Source organism: Microtus oregoni, unplaced genomic scaffold (genome assembly GCF_018167655.1).
Source record: "Microtus oregoni isolate MIOR12 unplaced genomic scaffold, Mior012 000002F_ref0000024, whole genome shotgun sequence".
NCBI lineage: Eukaryota > Metazoa > Chordata > Mammalia > Rodentia > Cricetidae > Microtus > Microtus oregoni.
Genome location: NW_024543061.1, coordinates 55,772,622 through 55,791,289, shown reverse-complemented (window position 1 = coordinate 55,791,289; position 18,668 = coordinate 55,772,622). Strand labels below are relative to the sequence as shown.

The window sequence follows — 18,668 nt, the reverse complement described above, 5'->3', positions numbered from 1 at the left end:
TCCTTACCAGGGCCCTGCTGTCTCAGCAGGCAGGAGGAGCTTCACTCTGGAAGAGCTGTCTGTGGCCGATGGAGGAGTTGATTTGCGGACTACTAAAATTATCTTCGATTCTCTTTTTGGTGCTGGACTTGAACCCAGGGCCGTGTGTGTGCCAAGCATGTTCTTCAGGCTGTAACCTCAGTATGCTGTTCCCTACCAGAATTCCAGACGAGGCTTGCAAGTTCTATCTGCGTGTTTTGTTTTCTCACCTATTCTTTTCCCCTTCAGGCTCACCCAGGAATGGAGACGCCGTTGGATGTCTTGTCCAGGGCAGCCTCTCTGGTGCATGCTGACGATGAGAAACGTGAGTCACCTGTATTTAGTACCTCCTGTGCCAAGTTAAAACTACCTGCTTCTCCACCTGGTTTCCTGACTGTGTCTTGGTAATTTTGGTTGGCTTTCCGAAAAGATAACAATGTGTTTTCCCCATTCTTGTTTCCAAACACCAAGGATGGCTAATTTGTATCTGTTTCAGTTTAGAAGGTAGAACTCAGGACTTGTGCATGCCAGGCAGGTGCCCCACCTCCAAGCCCCACCCCAGAACATACATTTTAGCTGCTTCTTTGGTTGCTAGGGCTTGAGCTATAGTTTGTTCTCTTGCACCTTGGTTTTGAGATCATCAATGAAGATAATTCTTTGGTTTGAGACAGTGTCATATTGGGTAACCCTGGCTAGCCCGGGTGGGATTCATTGTGGAGACTAGTCTAGCCCTGAAGTCACAGTGCTAAGAGCAAAGGTGTGCATAACACTTGCCTGGCGTTCACTGAGCTTCATGCTCTCATGGCGTACAATGCTTGCTGTTAACTGTTGGGCCAACTTTTCTAAATCTTGGTTGTATAACTGAGGACGGGAAGTGATACTGTGGAGCTGTGATGGGCTCTCATGTGTTTGGTGGGAACCTTTGTTTTCACCTCCTGGTGGGGAGCACCCATGTCCTTTTTCCTCTTCCATGTCAGGGCCTCTCCTAGTCTTTGATGTTATCAAGGGGTCCTCTGTGCACACCCCTTCCCTGTCTCCTCCATTCACACAGGGTCATCATTAGAGGACTGACTGAACAGGATAGTCATCAACCCTGCCCTCCCTCGCCCCCCACACTTCCCTTTCCCCGCCTCTTACACAGTTCCCAGGTATTGAGCTTTTGATTACTGATGTGTAATTACCCCTCCCCAGAGAAGTGGAAGCTTCAGGATGCAGAGTGTTTCCAAGGCCACAGGGAGAGGCAGCTCTGGTGACAGAATTTTTTCGGACCGTCAGAAAACTGTGTGATGTCCTAAGATGGCAGTACATGGGCTGACTTGAATAGCTGTCCGGGATGTGCTGCACTCTGATGTGACTGATGGAAAACTTCCCTCTAGGTAGCATTTGGCTTTATGTTCATACCCCAAGACAATGAAAATAGGTGTGTGACCCTTCCTATCCTTGAGTGTAGAGCTGAAGAATTTCTTATCCTCTTTGCCTTCTCCTGTCTCAGGCCCCTCTCTTCCCAATTCATGAATCACAGTTCCAGGATCCTTCCTACCTACCTAGGTTCCAGTTTCATGAGTAATGATTCTGTAAGGGTGAACATAACCTTGAAGTTCTTGTAGAGCTTAGGAACATATTATTGTAGAAACTCCAAGTGTATAGAAGAGGTGACGAGTATCCAGGGCAGAGCCACCACCACAGAAAGAATGACTGCCAAGGGGGAGGACATCTTGCTCTTCGCCCATGAGGCCCTGACCTGGAAGTATTGCGGAATAAGAGTGAATCACACAGAAGGCTACAATAATCAGGGGGTAGACTCAGGACCATTTCTTACCTCTGGTGATCCAGTTGGTTCAGGAGTGGGCTGGTGTGCTTCCCCACACGAGTGCGTGAGAGTTCATAGACACACTTGACCCTGACGCCCAACAACTCTCACTAGATTTCTTAGACTTATCTGGACCAGCCTCGCCCGACTCAGTTTACTCTGCCCTAGATTAATGCTGTTTTGGCTTTTGTTATAAGTCGCTCTTATACTTGAGGGGTGGCTATCATTCTCCCCACCACTTCTAAAAAAGCTTGTGTGTGTGTATAATCTGATTTGGGTGTCTTATTACGAACACAGAACTGTTTCTTGAGATCAGCCTCTCAGTACATTTCGGTGACCCAGATGAGTCTCTCCACATTTCTTGAGCTCCAAGAGAACCGAAAACTCAGGCCATTTTGGAGGGAGTGATTGTTCTGGCGTTTGGGAGCAAATGAACGGCTCTTGTGGTACCCGATAGCCTTAAGGTTCCATGAGGTCATCCAGCAGGGAATAAAGGCAATATCTGAGGACACCAGCAAAAGTAAGTGGAGAAAGGGAGGTTTTGTGGTAACATAAGCTTATCTGGCGTCCTGGAAGGAATAAATTTACCCAAAATAATCATTCTACCACTCATGAGACTCTGGTTAATTCCATGAGCCGCTAGGGCACAGCTGGAATGGACTCAGTGAGATACAACTTGAGGCTGCCATTTTTATTCTCTTTGCCTGGGAGACACTCTCTTCTCGGGGCTTGTTCACGCTGAAGTTGGGAATGCCCTTAATTTTTTTCTTTTTTCTTTTTTTTTTTTGGTTTTTTCGATTCAGGGTTTCTCTGTGGTTTTGGAGCCTGTCCTGGAACTAGCTCTTGTAGACCAGGCTGGTCTCGAACTCACAGAGATCCGCCTGCCTCTGCCTCCCAAGTGCTGGGATTAAAGGCGTGCGCCACCACCGCCCGGCTGCCCTTAATTTTTTTCAACCTTTTATCATTTAGTAGTTTAAAAAAAAGTGACCCTCCCTCAATAAACAGTGATCAAAATAGGGGGACCAGATACCTGGCATATAGGATAATAATACTTCCGTATCTTTATTTTTATATTTGTTTGTATATGTGTGGGTATGGGTGTGCCGTGGCACACATGTGAAGGTCAGAGGATGACTTTTTTTCTCACCTTCTACCTTATGGGTTCTGAGGATTGAGCCAGATTTATCAGGCTTGGTGGTAAGTGTCTTTTTCCACTGTATCAGTTACTTCCTGTTGCTGTGATAAGACACTGTGACCAAGGTAGCTTATAGAAGAAAGAATTTATTTGAGCTTGTGTTTCCAGAGGGTTAGCGTCCACAGTGGCGGCTATAGCCTGGCAGTAGGCTGCAGGCCATGGCAGCAGGAATACGAAGCTGAGAGCTCACGTATTGAACCCCAATTAAGAAGTAGGGTGTGTTTAACTTGAAATAGGCAAGACTAGGCTAGGATCCACCTCCAGTGACACATTTCCTCCAACAAGGCCACACCCCTAAACCTCCCCAAACAGTGCCACACCAACTGGGGACCAAGTGTTCAACTGCCCAAGACCACGGGAGACATTTCTTACTCAAACCGCTGTACCCAGTATCCATCTTTAGGGCTCCTACTTTGGTGTCTTTTATACCTCATCTTATTATGATATTTACAAAATATTTTTGATACTTTTTCTTGTATATCCTAGAGTGTGAAATTTTATGGTTTGCATGTTTTGTTTGATATCTTTTGGGTTAACTCTTTTCTGAGAAATCTGCACCTGTGTTTTGGGGTCCATCTTTCTCTCTGAATCTCTCTCACTTAACCCTTACGCTTAAGTTTGTATTAAAATATTTTAATAAACCCATCTCCACGTTAAAACAAAGATCTTTTTTTTGCAGTTGTTATTGAGATAGTATCCAGGCTGGGCTCCAGTGATCCTGCCTCACCTTCCAATGTAGCCGATTTGTGTCATTCTACCTAAATCAAGAATTTTAAAAGCATGGCTTTTTTTTAAAAAAAATTTACTATTTTCATATATCTGTACATGTGTATGCTGTGTGAGTAAATGCCCCTTGGGTGCAGGTGCCACAGAGGCCAGAAGAGGGTGTCAGATTCCCTGGAGCTGGAGTTACAGGCAGTTGCGCGTTGCCTGACTGAACTCTGGTCCTCTGGAAGAGCAGCATGTACCTGCTCTGAGTGACCGCACCATCTAGCCAGCCCCCGGGGGAAAAGCTTTATTCTAGGGGTCTGTGTGGAGGGGCATGAGAAGAACAGCATAGAAGACGCACCGTGTGCACCTGACTCATACCTGCCCTGCTGGCCCCTTTGGTGAAGGCCCTTGAAAGGTGACTGGCTGAAGTGTGAGCCACCGTAGCCCTTCTCAAGAAGGAATTCTGAGGAGTTCAAGTGGAATATTTCATCTCTCTAGGTTGATGCTTATTTTGCCTAAAAAGAAAAGAAGCAGAGGCCTTTTAATCCCAGCACTGGGGAAGCAGAGGCAGGTGGCAGGTGGATCTCTGCGAGTTTGAGGCCGGCCTGGTTTAGATAGTGAATTCTAGGACAGCCTGGATAACATAGTAAGACCCTGTCTCAAACAAAAGACAAAAAAAAAAAAAAAAAAAAAAAAAAAAGAAAAAAAGAAAGAGTTAAAAATGGCAGATTCTGCCCCAGTGAAAATGCACTCCCAGCATTTTCTAAGCGTGAGAGATTTTGCTGACTTGTTTTGCCCCCACATCAAACTAGCCTGTGTAGGATGGTGTTTGCTCCTTCCGTATTTTCCCCTCATTATCTTGCCTTTCCTCTCGACATCCAAAGCTGTGGATTTTGAACAGTTTGAAGATCGTATCTAGTGCGAAAGCAGTTTGTGTCATTTTTGACCCCATGCCCCGCCCCACGGATCCGATCCCCCCGAAAAGCTATAGAGAGAGCCCCACACATTGATTGCACAGTGCAGTTCTGGTAAGGCCCACTGCGACGGAAGATAAGACCCACGGTAACAGATTGCAGCTTGAGTAACCTTGATGGCTTCCTTCTGCTTTGAGGTAAACTTCCTCTTATATACTAGTTGGATTGACCAGCATATGGGCTGTGGAAATGCAGCTGACTGTGGTACTTGGCTCATCAGAAGGAGACCCGAGCAGATGACCAGGAGGCAGTTTCTGATGAGACTTGTACATAGGCACACCCCAGAGCTTAGACTGTGTCTGCCGAGTTATGGCTCCATGAAATGGGAGGGGGTGTCAAATCGATCAGGAAGTCTCTCTCTGGAAAGTGGCCAGTTGCCTTACTGTCTGTGTCTCTGTAGTTTACAGATTCCTGGTTTCATTAACTTGTCCATCAGCAAAGCAAGATCTCAAAGTAGTCCCTTGTACCAAAAGACCTGGATCCGAGAGTCTGGATACAAATCTCTGTGCCTTGTGTCCCAGGCGTAAGCATACAGCATTTGGTGCACACGACAGGCACTTAAACGTTTATTTACCGGCAATAAAATAGCCAATGGAGCGGCTTCTCTCTAAGGAACTGATTGATTTAACAGCAATGAAACAAACTTATAATGACCGCTGTAGTTGAAATGCACGGATTCTGAGCCCCGCCCCCACCCTGTTGTATTTGATAGCACACTGTAGTTCAGAAAACATTTTCTCTGGATTTTTTTTTTAAGTGAGGACATGTAAGCAGGCTATTTTGCAAATACCAGAAAATTGAATTTATAGAAGCTAGATACCTAATTCAAGATTAAAACAGAAAAACACACATCATGCAAAACTCAGCATGATCTCTCCCTAACACACAGTCCTCAAAAGAGCAACTGTTAGCTGGGTGTGGTAATCCCCTTTTGGAGGTGGAGGCAGGAGAATCAGGAGTTGAAGGTCATCCTTGGGTAAGGGAGGGACATCCTTGGGACAGTGAGGCTGGTCTCAGACAGAACAATGATGCTGAGGGTAACCACTGCTGAGTACCGCAGAGCTCTTTAGCTGGGTGTCACCGGGTGCGGAGGAGGCCTTTCTTGCTCTCTTTTATTAATTTAAATTGTTTATTCATTTGTTAATTTTTTTTAAGAGATAAAGTTTCTCTGTGTAGCTTTGGTACCTGTCCTGGAACTCGCTCTGTAGACCAGGCTGGCCATGAAGTCACAGAGATCCTTCTGCCTCTGCCTCCCAAGTGCTGGGATTAAAGGATTGTGCCACCACTGCCTGGCTTGTTTGTTTATTTTGGAGACAGGGTTTCTCTGTCATAGTCCTAGCTGTAGACCAGGTTGGCCTCAAACTCATGGAGATCCACCTGCCTCTGCCTTCCAAGTGCTGGGATTAGAGGCGTGTGCTACCACCTCCTGGCTCAGTTTCTTTTATTTTTGATGGTGCCTGGGGCACACTAGGCACACGCTCACATCACTGAACACCCTCTCCCACATAAACTTTCTTTTGCTTCTTAACTAAACACATAGGATGAGCTTGCTTAAGCTGCTTTCAGTGTGCGGGCAGTTACCCTAATCAGATTTGCATCCCAGGCTAGGCATTTAATCAGAAGGGCTTCCCTCCAGAGGCAGCTATTTAAAATCTGCTGTTTTTATAGTTTCATATCAGATCAGATTAGCATAATGAGTGTTAGCAATGGATCTGTGCAGTGGAAAAATAAAGTGGCTTGTTAATTAGCATAATGGATGTAGAAAATAGCATTGAATAGCTCTTCAGACACTGGGGGCCGGGTTATATTTCTCTTAGATGAATATTTCTCAACCTTTTGGAAACCCATGTTTTTCTTTACTACACATAAAAAGTGTTACAGTCTATTTTCATGTCATTTGCAATTCAAATTAAAATGTCAGCGCCAAGAATCCGTGGAAGAAGGACTTGAAATTTTTTTTTTTTACACTTCCTTATTTCATTTTATGTGCATGAGTGTTTTTCCTGCATGTATGTGCAGGCACCACATGCATACCTGGTGCGCACAGAGGCCAGAAGGATCCCCTGGAACCATGTGGGTGCTGGGAACCTAGCCTGGGTCCTCTGGAAGAACAGCCACTCTTACCCACTGAGCCATCCCTCCAGTCCCCCAGTGAAGGACTTTTTGTTGTTTTGTTGGCTGCTCTCCTTCTCCTGGTCCTTCTGGGCATTGTGAAGAGCCTCTACCTTAATCAGATCTGATTGTGTGTCTCTGGTGTGTCTTCTCCACCATCCCTGACTTGTCAGTGTCCTCCTGCAGTACCCTGTCTAGAAGGGCTTTTTATACGCAATCTGGTGAGCACAGTGTGCCTAAGACCATCTTGGCTTTTAAGTCATCCATGAATTCTGGTAGCAGGGGGACAGAGGCATGGGGCAGGCTGATGTTTTTGCGGAGAGGCAGCCGTCCTCAGCTGCGGCCCAGCTCCAGCAGGGCTGGCTCAAGAGCCTTCTGCCTGTGTCTCAGTCACAGCTCAAGAGAAAGCAGGTCTGTGGTGGTAGGGATATTTACGCAATGGCAAGTGCCTGGGGCTAATTTCCTTTGCTTTGTAGAGACTGATTTTTTTTTTATTGATTTATTTGTTTCATTTGCCAGCACACTCTGGCTCCAGCCAGTTGCTTTTCCACGGGTTGTGGGGTTAGCATTGTCAAATTTTGTAATTGTTGAGGGAAAACTGCTTTTATGCAGACGTTCTTATGCAAAGTCATGCTAATTTCACAAATTTTAGAATTTTGTGAATTCTTTAGCCAGATTGGACTTTATAAACGGCTTCTGGTCTAGTCACAGAAGGTAATGGTAGGTAGGGGTTTTTCCCCTCCCCACTTTAAGTGCTAGGGAATCAACCTAGGACTTCACATGTGCAGCCCCCGAGCTGTGCCCTCCATCCTAGGATATTTCTTTTTACAGTTCCCTCTTTTTTCCTGAGACAGGATTTCACTATGTAGCCCTGGATGGCCTGGAAAGCTCTCTGTTGACCAGGCTGGCCTTGAACTCACAGATCCACCAGCCTCTGCTGAGACTAAAAGCAAGTGTGCCATGCCCAGCCTTACTGAACCCTCATTGCTGCTTTCACTGTGTGTGAGTGATGACAGCAGACCCGTCTGTCTGTCTGTCTGCCTGCCTGCCTGTCTACTTATGGCAGGGTTTCTCTGTGTAGCTCTGGCTGTCCTGAAACTCACTGTAGTTTCCACCTGCCTCTGCCTCTTGAGTGCTGAGATTAAAGGTGTGCGCCACTGCCGCCGGGCTCATTTGGTAGCAGATCTTTAAGCACAGAAGGTGGATGATCTGTGCCTAGATTCTTCTCATGAGGAAATTCATTTAAAAAAAAAAAACCTAACATTTGTGTATTTGTGTGTGTCTGTGTGTTGGGGTGAATACATGCTATGGTATCAGGGTGGTGTCATGGTGTGGAGTCAGGGCAGCTCGGAGGGCTCAGCTCTCTCCTTCCACTATGTGGATTCTGGGGGTTGAACTCAGGCTTGGCAGTAAATATTTTTACCCATTGAACAATCCTGCTTTCAGTTTTTTAAATTAATTTTTTGAGAATTTCATCCATGACTACATTTTTAAAAAGTAAGTTCTTTCTCCCTGTGCCATTCAAGCTCATCTGAGTGCATGGCTTCAGGTGGTCACTAGCCCGTTAGACTTGGAATTAATTTTGCTGTGTGCATATCTTTCCTTTCCAGCCAGGTTTTTCTTTTTGCTTAAAGCTAAATAAAGCTGCATCCCTTCCCATCTTTTGCTGGTTTTTTTTTTTCAGAGATGAATGTCATGGGCTTATAGAATTCTTGTTGACTGAGCATTTGATGTGGGTGTAATGTGTAGCAATATTACATTAGCGTTCACGTTCTCAGAGAAATTGAATCAAGTCTGAACAATCAAGCCAGTGCATCCTTCTTGGGTTTAGATTTATTGCAACTGCCATTTTATTGAATCTCACCTCGAGTCCTTGTAAATGAAATGAATAAATCTTTACCTTTCCCATTGGATAAAGAGCTCATGCTCACTTCACTCTGCTTTCTACCTTAGCCTGTGCAGAGGGTTTTCTGCTTTCTCCCCCAGCCTTGTGCAGAGGGTTTTCTGCTTTCTCCCTTAGCCTGTGCAGAGGGTTTTCCGCTTTCTCCCCCAGCTTTGTGCAGAGGGTTTTCTGCTTTCTCCCCCAGCCTTGTGCAGAGGGTTTTCTGCTTTCTCCTCCAGCCTGTGCAGAGGGTTTTCCGCTTTCTCCCCCAGCTTTGTGCAGAGGGTTTTCTGCTTTCTCCCCCAGCCTTGTGCAGAGGGTTTTCCGCTTTCTCCCCCAGCCTTGTGCAGAGGGTTTTCCGCTTTCTCCCCCAGCCTTGTGCAGAGGGTTTTCTGCTTTCTCCCTTAGCCTGTGCAGAGGGTTTTCTGCTTTCTCCCCCAGCCTTGTGCAGAGGGTTTTCTGCTTTCTCCCTTAGCCTGTGCAGAGGGTTTTCTGCTTTCTCCCTTAGCCTTTGCAGAGGGTTTTCTGCTTTCTCCCTTAGCCTGTGCAGAGGGTTTTCTGCTTTCTCCTCCAGCCTGTGCAGAGGGTTTTCTGCTTTCTCCTCCAGCCTGTGCAGAGGGTTTTCTGCTTTCTCCCTTAGCCTGTGCAGAGGGTTTTCTGCTTTCTCCTCCAGCCTGTGCAGAGGGTTTTCCGCTTTCTCCCCCAGCTTTGTGCAGAGGGTTTTCTGCTTTCTACCTTAGCCTGTGCAGAGGGTTTTCCGCTTTCTCCCCCAGCCTTGTGCAGAGGGTTTTCTGCTTTCTCCCCCAGCCTTGTGCAGAGGGTTTTCTGCTTTCTCCTCCAGCCTGTGCAGAGGGTTTTCCGCTTTCTACCTTAGCCTGTGCAGAGGGTTTTCCGCTTTCTCCCTTAGCCTTGTGCAGAGGGTTTTCTGCTTTCTCCCCCAGCCTTGTGCAGAGGGTTTTCTGCTTTCTCCCCCAGCCTTGTGCAGAGGGTTTTCTGCTTTCTCCCTTAGCCTGTGCAGAGGGTTTTCCGCTTTCTCCCCCAGCTTTGTGCAGAGGGTTTTCTGCTTTCTCCCCCAGCCTTGTGCAGAGGGTTTTCTGCTTTCTCCCTTAGCCTGTGCAGAGGGTTTTCCGCTTTCTCCCCCAGCTTTGTGCAGAGGGTTTTCTGCTTTCTCCCCCAGCCTTGTGCAGAGGGTTTTCTGCTTTCTCCTCCAGCCTGTGCAGAGGGTTTTCTGCTTTCTCCCCCAGCTTTGTGCAGAGGGTTTTCTGCTTTCTCCCCCAGCCTTGTGCAGAGGGTTTTCTGCTTTCTCCCCCAGCTTTGTGCAGAGGGTTTTCTGCTTTCTCCCTTAGCCTGTGCAGAGGGTTTTCTGCTTTCTCCCCAGCTTTGTGCAGAGGGTTTTCTGCTTTCTCCCCCTGCCTTGTGCAGAGGGTTTTCTGCTTTCTTCTCCAACTTTGTGCAGAGGGTTTCTTCCTTACTTTGTTAATGTTGCTTTAATGTCTCTTGTTTCAGAGAATTAGAATGCAGTCTATTTTGTTTTAGAAATTAATTGAATACAAGATAAATTTCTTAATCGTGTGTGTCTGTCTGTGGGTCTGTGCACTTGATATATGTCATGACCACAGAGACCAGAAGAAGCCATTCGATGCCCTGGAGCTGAGTTATAGGTGACTGTGAGCTACTGGACATGGGTGTTGAAAACTGACTTTGGGACCTCTGCAAGATCAGTATATGTGCTTTAAACTGCTGAGTCTTCTCTCTAACCCTGTAGTCCAGTTTTGGAGATCAAGTCTTGTAATGTAGCCCAGGCTGGCCTTCAGTGCTCCCTGCCTCAGCCTGGCCGGCTGTACAATCACCCTAGATTCTGTGGTTGGTACTTGTCTTTTTTGATAAAGGCTCTTGTAACCCAGGCTGACTTCAGGCTCCTCATGCTACTGTCCTCAGCTCTCTGACTGCGCACCCCTGCACCAGTTTGTATAAATTCCACTGAGCAGGAAAGCTGGAACCTGGGCCGGAAGAGGAAAGGCTTGTAGTTGGAGAGAAGAGCCTGCTTATCTCCTGAATAAAACAATTTGAATTGGAAATTTTTGCATATCTCCCTGGGAATTCTAGAGGACAAACTTCATTCTGAATCCATAGGTATGCCTTTGTCAAAGTCCTTTAGAATAGCAAAAAAGGATATTTATTAAGAACAAAACTACAGCCTCAAACAGTGCTGGAAAATTAGGAAGGGGTCTACTTTCCTGACAGAGGGAAGGCGGGTGAGTTCAGATGGACAAAACAAATTAAAAAAAACAAAACAAACAAAAAAAAACTTTAACTTGAAACAAGGGGCTTAAAGCCTGAGTTTGCAGTGACCTGCAGCTGCCCAAAGGGAAGGTTCCCAAATATTCACTCACACTGGGCCTGAGAGCAGCTGAATGAAATGTAGGCCCCTGTGTGGGTCCCCTCGGCTTGGGGTGAAGGTACAGGGAAGGGGTGTAAGCTCTCTACAGAAAGGGAGACTGCTATGTTTTCTTTCTTCGTGCTGTGTGGCTCAGGAGTTAGGACCCAGGGCCTTATGCATGCCAGATTAGCCCTCCAGTCTGTGCTGTGCCTAGCTCTTGTTTCTCTTGCTTATACCTAAACCAAATCTACCCTCTCTCTGACCATCTCTGTCCCCCTAACTTTTTTCCTTTTGAGGTAAGGTATTACTACGAGCCCTGGCAGGCCTGGGACTTTTTGTGTAGATCAGGCTGTCCTTGAACTCTATAGACCCTTTCATTAAAAACCTAAACACCGGTTCTTGGGACTGCACTGATTGGTGCAAAGATGACCATACTAAAATTATGTATTAAAACATTTTCTTTCCTTCCTAGTCATTTTTTTTTTCTTCAGAGTAAAAAATAGGATGTTCTGAAGCATTGAGATCTGAGTCATAGTTTTTCCAGGATGAATGAAAGCCATGAGCCCTATTCTTGAGCAATAAACACAGGTCTGCGAATTCATTGTTCAGCTGTTCAATTAGGTTGTAAAACTGTATGGTGTACACCTTTAATCCCAGCACTAGGGAGACAGAGAGGTGGATATCTGAGTTTAAGCTCAGCGGCTCAGCATGGTCTCCATAGCTAGCTCCAGGCCAGCCAGGGCTACATAGTGGGACCTTGTCTTACAAAACAAACAAAATAACTAAAAAATTAAAAAAAGACCCTAAAACAAAACAAAACAAAAATGTGCGTGTGGTATGACACTGATTCTGCCAAAAACAAAAAGCAGAATAATAAAGCTATATATATGTATTTTTTTTTTAAAAAAAATAATGGATTTCTGACACCTGTAAGAATGGCCAAGATCAAAAACACTGATGATAACTTATGCTGGAGAGGTTGTGGGAAAAGGGAAACACTTCTGCATTGCTGGTGGGAATGCAAGCTTGTACAACCCCTTTGGATATCAGTGTGGTGATTTCTCAGGAAATTAGGAAACAACCTTCCTCAAGACCCAGTAATACCACTTTTGGGTATATACCCAAAGGATGCTCAATTGTGCCACAAGGATGTGTGCTCAACTATGTTCATAGCATGTTGTAATGAGGAGCGGCGGGCTGCATCCCTGCTGCCCAGCTAGCTTATATCCCGAAATAACAACACACACATTGTATTCATTTAAACACTGCTTGGCCCATTCGTTCCAATTTCTTATTGGCCAACTCTCACATCTTGATTCAACCCATTTCTAATATATATGTCACCACGTGGTCGTGGTTTACTGGGAAAGATTCAGCACGTCTGACCTGGCGGCTGGCTCCATGGTGGCAATCCCTGCCTGCCTTCTTCCTCCCATAATTCTGTTCTGTCTACTCCACTCACCTAAGGGCTGCCCTATAAAAGGCCAAGGCAGCTTCTTTATTCACCCAATGAAATCAACACAAATGCAAAAAGACCTCCTACATCAATAGCAGCATTGTTTGTCATAGCCAGAACCTGGAAACAACCTAAATGCCCCTCCACTGAAGAATGGATAAGGAAAATGTTGTACATTTACACAATGGAGTACTGTACAACAGAAAAAAAATAACGACATCTTGAATTTTGCAGGAAAATGGATGGAGCTAGAAAACATTATTTTGAGTGAGAAAACCCAGATACAGAAAGACAATTATCACATGTACTCACTCATAGGTGGTTTTTAAACATAAACAAAGAAAACCAGCCTACAAACCACAGTCCCAAAGAACCTAGACAACAATGAGGACACTAAGAGAGACTTACATAGATCTAATCTATGTAGGAAGTAGAAAGTAGAAAAAGACAAGATCTCCTGAGTAAATTGGGAGCATGGGGACCTTGGGGAAGGGTTGAAGGGAAGGGGAGAGGCAGGGAGGGGAGCAGAGAAAAATGTAAAGCTCAATAAAAATCAGTTAAAAAATTAATGGATTTAACATAAAATGTTCACATTCTAAATTATTTACTTATTTCATGAATTTTGTTTAACATAGTGGCTTACTAATTATTCTCCTTTCGTTAAATAAGTTGCTTACAGTTAATGACTTTGTTCTATTTAGTTGTTTCATAATTTTAAAAACAAATCTCAAGTAGAAGAATATTATTAATTACTATTATTTGAGTAGCACCTATGTAGATTAGGGAAAAGAAAGGACTGAGAATGGAAGGGGCTCTAAGGCTCTAATAATAATAATAATAATAATAATAATAATAATAATACCCTGTTATTATTATTGTTATTATGAGAGAAGATCTCAAGTAGCCTAGGCTGGACTTGAAGTTACTATGAGGCCAAGGATGACCTTGAATTTCCAACCACTCTGGTGTAAGCACACCCAGTGTTTTGTTTTTTTTAAAGATTCATTTATTTTACATGTCTGGGTGTTTTGCCTGCATGTTTGTCTGTGCATCACATGCAGTGCCTGCAGAGGTCAGAAGAAGGCATCAGGTCTCCTGCAGCTACGTTTATAGGTGGTTGTGAGCTATTGTGTGGGTGCTGGGACTCTGCAAGATCAGCAAGCGCTCTTAGCCAGTGAGCCATCTCTCCAGCTTCTACACCTGGTTTAATGTAGCGCTGGAAATCCAGTCCAGCATGCTAGGCAAGCATTCTACCGATGGAGATCCACGTTGACTGCTAGTGTTAATTTTGTTGTTAATATATGCACGTGTGCATTTGTGTGGGCATGTGCATGTGAACACAGGCGTCTGTGGAGGCCAGGGTTCTAGATCCCCTGGAGATGGAGGTATAGGTGAGCCTCTGCCATGGGTGCTGGCAATTGAATGCTGGTCCTCTGATTTCTCGCTCCTGCTCCCCCAAGACTTTTATTGACTACTTAATTTTATACCTTTCGGAAAGGTTTGTACTATTTACTGTGTCACAGAAGTCATATGTTTAAATTAATGGCCCCTGTGTTGGGTATTAGACTGGTTTTCTTTTTCTTTTGAGAATTTGTGGCTCAGAAGATAAAACATTAAACTTCAGTGCCTTGCTCTTTTGTACTTCTTTGTTTGTTAGCACAGATGAATGACCTGTGGGTGTTGTAAATGAGGTTTTTGTTGTATAAATCTATAGGAGTTTTGAGCTGTTCATATGGTCTGTGGGTTCTAGAGCCACAGGAGAGGTGTAGCTAAGAGAGAGAGAGAGAGAGAGAGAGAGAGAGAGAGAGAGGAAGAGGAAGAAGAGGAACCCAAAGCAGTTCCAGAACTGGGAAGTCTGAAGCAGGAGGTTGGTTTGTTTGAGGTCAACCTGGCTACATAGTGAGTCCTGGGTGATCCTGGGCAACCTAGTGAGGCTCTGTCCCAGAAGACATAGCAATGAAAAGAAAAGTATATATTTTTCTTTGTGTGTGTGTTTCAGAATTTCATACACGCATACAGTGTATTTTGGTTAAGTCCACCCTCCAGTCCATTGGTTCTGTCTTTTTTGCTTACTCTCTAATCTATCTCCTTCCATCATTTTTTCTTTTTAAGCATATTGAGTCCACTCAGCCCTGCAGTATGTGTATGGGGACAGTAGTTTTGTTTGTTTGTTTGAGACAGGGTGTCTTTATCTAGCCCTGGCTGAATTGGAGCTCACTTTGTAGACCACAGTAGCCTAGAACTCACTGAGATCCACCAGCCTCTGCCTCCCCAGTGTTAGGATTAAAGGCGTGCGCCACCATGCCCAGTGGGACTATATTACGGTGTGGGAGTGAAATGCAAAGAAAACACAAAGAGAAACAGAACAGTTCCTGCCGGGTCCAGCGTTAACCTATTAGTACCAATTAGACTTTGAATAGGTGTTTCAGCTCCACCCAGAGTGGTTTATGCTATGAATTTGCTTTGATTGAAAATGATTAACCAAATGACGTTTATTGCCTCATCTTTTAAGAGATCTAAAAATAGTTCCGATTGGCTATTCTGGCAGAACAGGTGTCAGATGCTAGCCAGATTCGTTTTCACAAGGACAGGCATTGTTTGTCTTAATTTTTGCGCAGGCTGGCCTTGAACAGGCACTTAGATCCCTTCCTTTCTTTCCTACTGTTGAGAATGCGTGTGCACTGACTTGTTCCCGTGAGCTTCTGTCAAGGTTTATGGAGCAGATAACGTATATATTATACATTTATAGCTCCCTATGAACCATTTTACTTAGGAGCTGAACAAAGCTGAGGTGTAAGTCCATAACATGACATGTTACCCAGCTTGCCTGAGATCCCGGATTCAGTCCCCAGGACATAAATGCAGGGAAAGCTGAGTAAAGCAACGAGTTGACTTGTGAGTCCATACGCCCGCAGAGTCAGATGAGCCCCCCACAGCACCAGGGATGCTCTAACCTCAGCAAGTGCAACCGAGAGGCACTGGGCAGTGTGGTCCATTGCATTGTGATGAAACTGGAAGACTTGAAGGGTCTGCTGACTCAGTGACAAGGGAGGGGGCCTGTCACTTTATGCCATTGAGATATCAAGCCACAGGCTCTGCAGTTGCTCCCGCTCTGAGTGATGCCCCAGCCCGTGGAGATGCCCTCTCCTCCTCCATTTCCTGTATTTCCCCATTATCTCCCTTCCTTACTACTTTTTCTTTTACCCTTCCTTTGTTAATTCGTGGTGTGGGTGGGGAACCAACAGAGCTTTAAAACCAGGACATACGTATTGCTGATCTTTCCTTTCTGGACTCTTTATAGTGGGTACCTTGAAACTGGTGGCTGTGTCCAGGGACGGCTGCACATGCGGGCCTTTAATAACAGTAATAGGAAAGAGAGAACATGGAGTTGGGAGGGATATGGGAGGGGCTCTGGGTGGGTGGTGGGCTGGATGGATTGGATATGACCAATACACATTGTATAAATTTAGGAAAAGTTTAAGCTGTAGAGACTGTTGTACAGTTAAGAGCACTTATTGCTCTTGCTGATGACCCAAGTTCAATTCCCAGCACCCACAGGGTGGTTTATAACCACCTGTAACACCAGTTCCAGGAGATCGGATGCCCTCTTCTGACCTGGAGGGCACCAAGCATGCACACAGTGCACATACATACATACATGCAGGCAGACACACACCATAAAATAGATAAATCTAATTTTAAAAGTGTACAACTTAAAAAGACATATTTTCAAAGAATAAAAAGTATCATTTTTAAAGAAAATATGAATACAAAAAGTTGTATCGGTGCTGAACATGCCTAGACTTCTTGTTCACAAAGAATATAGTGAGAAATGATTTTTACAGTTTATATTGATTATATTAGTATTATTAACCATTTAGAGACCATCTCAAGTGCCCGGAAGACCCACAATTGTGTTTGGCAGACGTGAGTGCTTGTCGGGTGGGGTGTTTCCGAGGTGCTAAGAATCTATTTCTTTTTGGGTCCTGTTGGACATCCACCCAGTTTTCCTCTCTTAATTGTTGTTCCGATTGAGTCCCCTCTCCCTCTGTCTTGTTACTCTCGTTTCTTTGTTCTGACCCAAGCATATGTTTTCTCTTAACGTCCTGCTGAGGCCATGGCTACACTTGCAAGAGACTGACAGCCATGTGACCCTGGAGGTTAATCTTTCTAGGCCTCAATTAAGTGAAAAGCCACATGTCTGCTGTGAGATAGTCTTCCACTTATGACAGGGAGCTGCACCATGAAATCTCAACAGAGGATGGGGGAAATATCATAAGCCCCCTGAGAGAGGGAGTCTTCTTCAAGAACGACCACCCCCCATCAATAGTCACACATGAAATTCTCAAAACAAAACAAAAAAAAAAGGCCCAGTAGCAGTGATGAGAGCTGCTATGGCCGAGTTATGCGAAGATTTAAATGAGATGGCACCCGTGAACGGTGAACGGTGACTTCTAGATCAGAAAGGGCCTTGGCTGACTTGGGGTGCAAACTGGACTCTTCTCAGGACCCTCTTAACTCTCATCCTAAGGAGTCCTTCACCTTCCTCCTAAGTCCTTGCCCACTCATTGGTCTTTGCGGTTTGCTTTCTCACTGTGGCCTGAGGAAGAACAGGTGAAGGACTGAGGCCTTTGAGATGCCATGTTCCCATTGAGGGACAGCTTGACTGAGCGTGGCGTTGTTGGCAGCTTTCCTTTAGGATTATAGACATGAACGTGATGTCTTCTGGCCTTGAGTAACTGAATTCAGTCAGACCTCCTTCCCTTCATCCCTTTTCTCCCTCCCTCCTTCCGTCCTGCCCCCTCCCCAGACAGGGGTTTTCCTCTGTAGCCCAGGTTGGTTGAGCCTCCCTCCTCCGCCTTTGGAGTGTGGCCTTACCAGCTAGCTCTTCTGAGGTTCTCTTTGTAATGGGCAACCACTTTTTCCTCTCGGAAAACTGTTGGGATCACCTCTTTGTAACTCTTGATCTGAAATGTTGCAACATTGTCCTGTAGGCTTATGTGAAAACAATTGATACATAGCAGCCGTATATATTTAGGGGGTACTGTGTAACATTTTGTCATGGGTAAAGACCAGGTCACAGTAACTGGCTTACCCATTGCTCAAATAGTTATATTCTTTTTTTATGTTGGGAATATGTATTCTTTCTTTGAGCCTGAGGGGTTATAGCTTAGTGATAGATTGTTTACCCAGCAAGGCCCCAGGTTCAACTCTCGTCACCCCTTCTGTGAGTTGTTTTAAAGCCTGGTGTTGTTAACTGTAGTTACACTGTGCCGCGTAGGCTATCAGAAGTAACTCTTCTATCCAGCTGTAACCTCGGACCTCAACTGTTGTGAGTATTTTGTTTTATCCTCTTCTCCATTTGGTGGCCCAGACAACCCCTTCAGCATGTGCCTTCTCTCCTGGGACACTGTATATCACACTTTCATTACCTTTTCCTGTGTCTGCTAACTCCTTTTCTTTCCTGGCAACGGGATTTTTCTGCTTTTGTGTCCCTGACGTGGCCCACTTTTCATCTTGGCCCCTTCTTGCCATTTTGCTCTAGTGTCAGGTTTTCTTCCTCTTTTTTTTTTTCCCCCCTGAGGCAGGTTTTTCTCTTGCATAGGCCAGTCTCAAATGTCTGGCCTCAACTTTATTTTCTAATGATTCCATGAATTATTTTTAAAAATCTAATGGTGTCATTTTCTTTCTTATAGTTATTTGAAGTATCATATTTGATTTTATGGATGGCATAAAATCTGAGGCAATTGAAATTTTTTTTTGTTCATTTATTTTTCAGGTGTGTGTGTGTGTGTGTGTGTGTGTGTGTTGCTGGGTATCAGACTCAGGGCCTAATCCATGTTAAGCACATATTCTACTTCCCTCACCCCCGCAAAAAAGAGATTTCAATATTACTTAATTATAGACTTAATATATGTTAGAAACACAACAGGTAAACAAAAGAGAATTAAAAGCCCCAGGCATTGGGTTGCTTTCTTTAATAATTTTTTTGTTTTGTTTTGTTTTTTTTGAGGCAGAATTTCTCTGTAGCCCTGGCTGCCCTGGAACTCACTTTGTAGACCAGGCTGGCCTTAAACTTAAGAGATCCGCCTGCCTCTACCTCCCGAGTGCTGGGATTAAAGGCATGCAC

General features: G+C 44.8%; 1 protein-coding gene across 3 annotated transcripts in view; it reads left to right on the top strand.

Annotated features, from left to right (window-relative positions):
* Positions 1–18,668, top strand: part of Vgll4 (vestigial like family member 4) — a 114,896-nt gene that overhangs the window by 11,310 nt on the left and 84,918 nt on the right. For all 3 annotated transcript variants that reach the window (XM_041680193.1, XM_041680202.1, XM_041680210.1), the window contains exon 2: positions 268–343. In XM_041680193.1, the coding sequence (XP_041536127.1) occupies positions 280–343 (64 nt within the window). In that variant the 5' untranslated portion in view covers positions 268–279. The remainder of the gene's footprint in view (positions 1–267; positions 344–18,668) is intronic.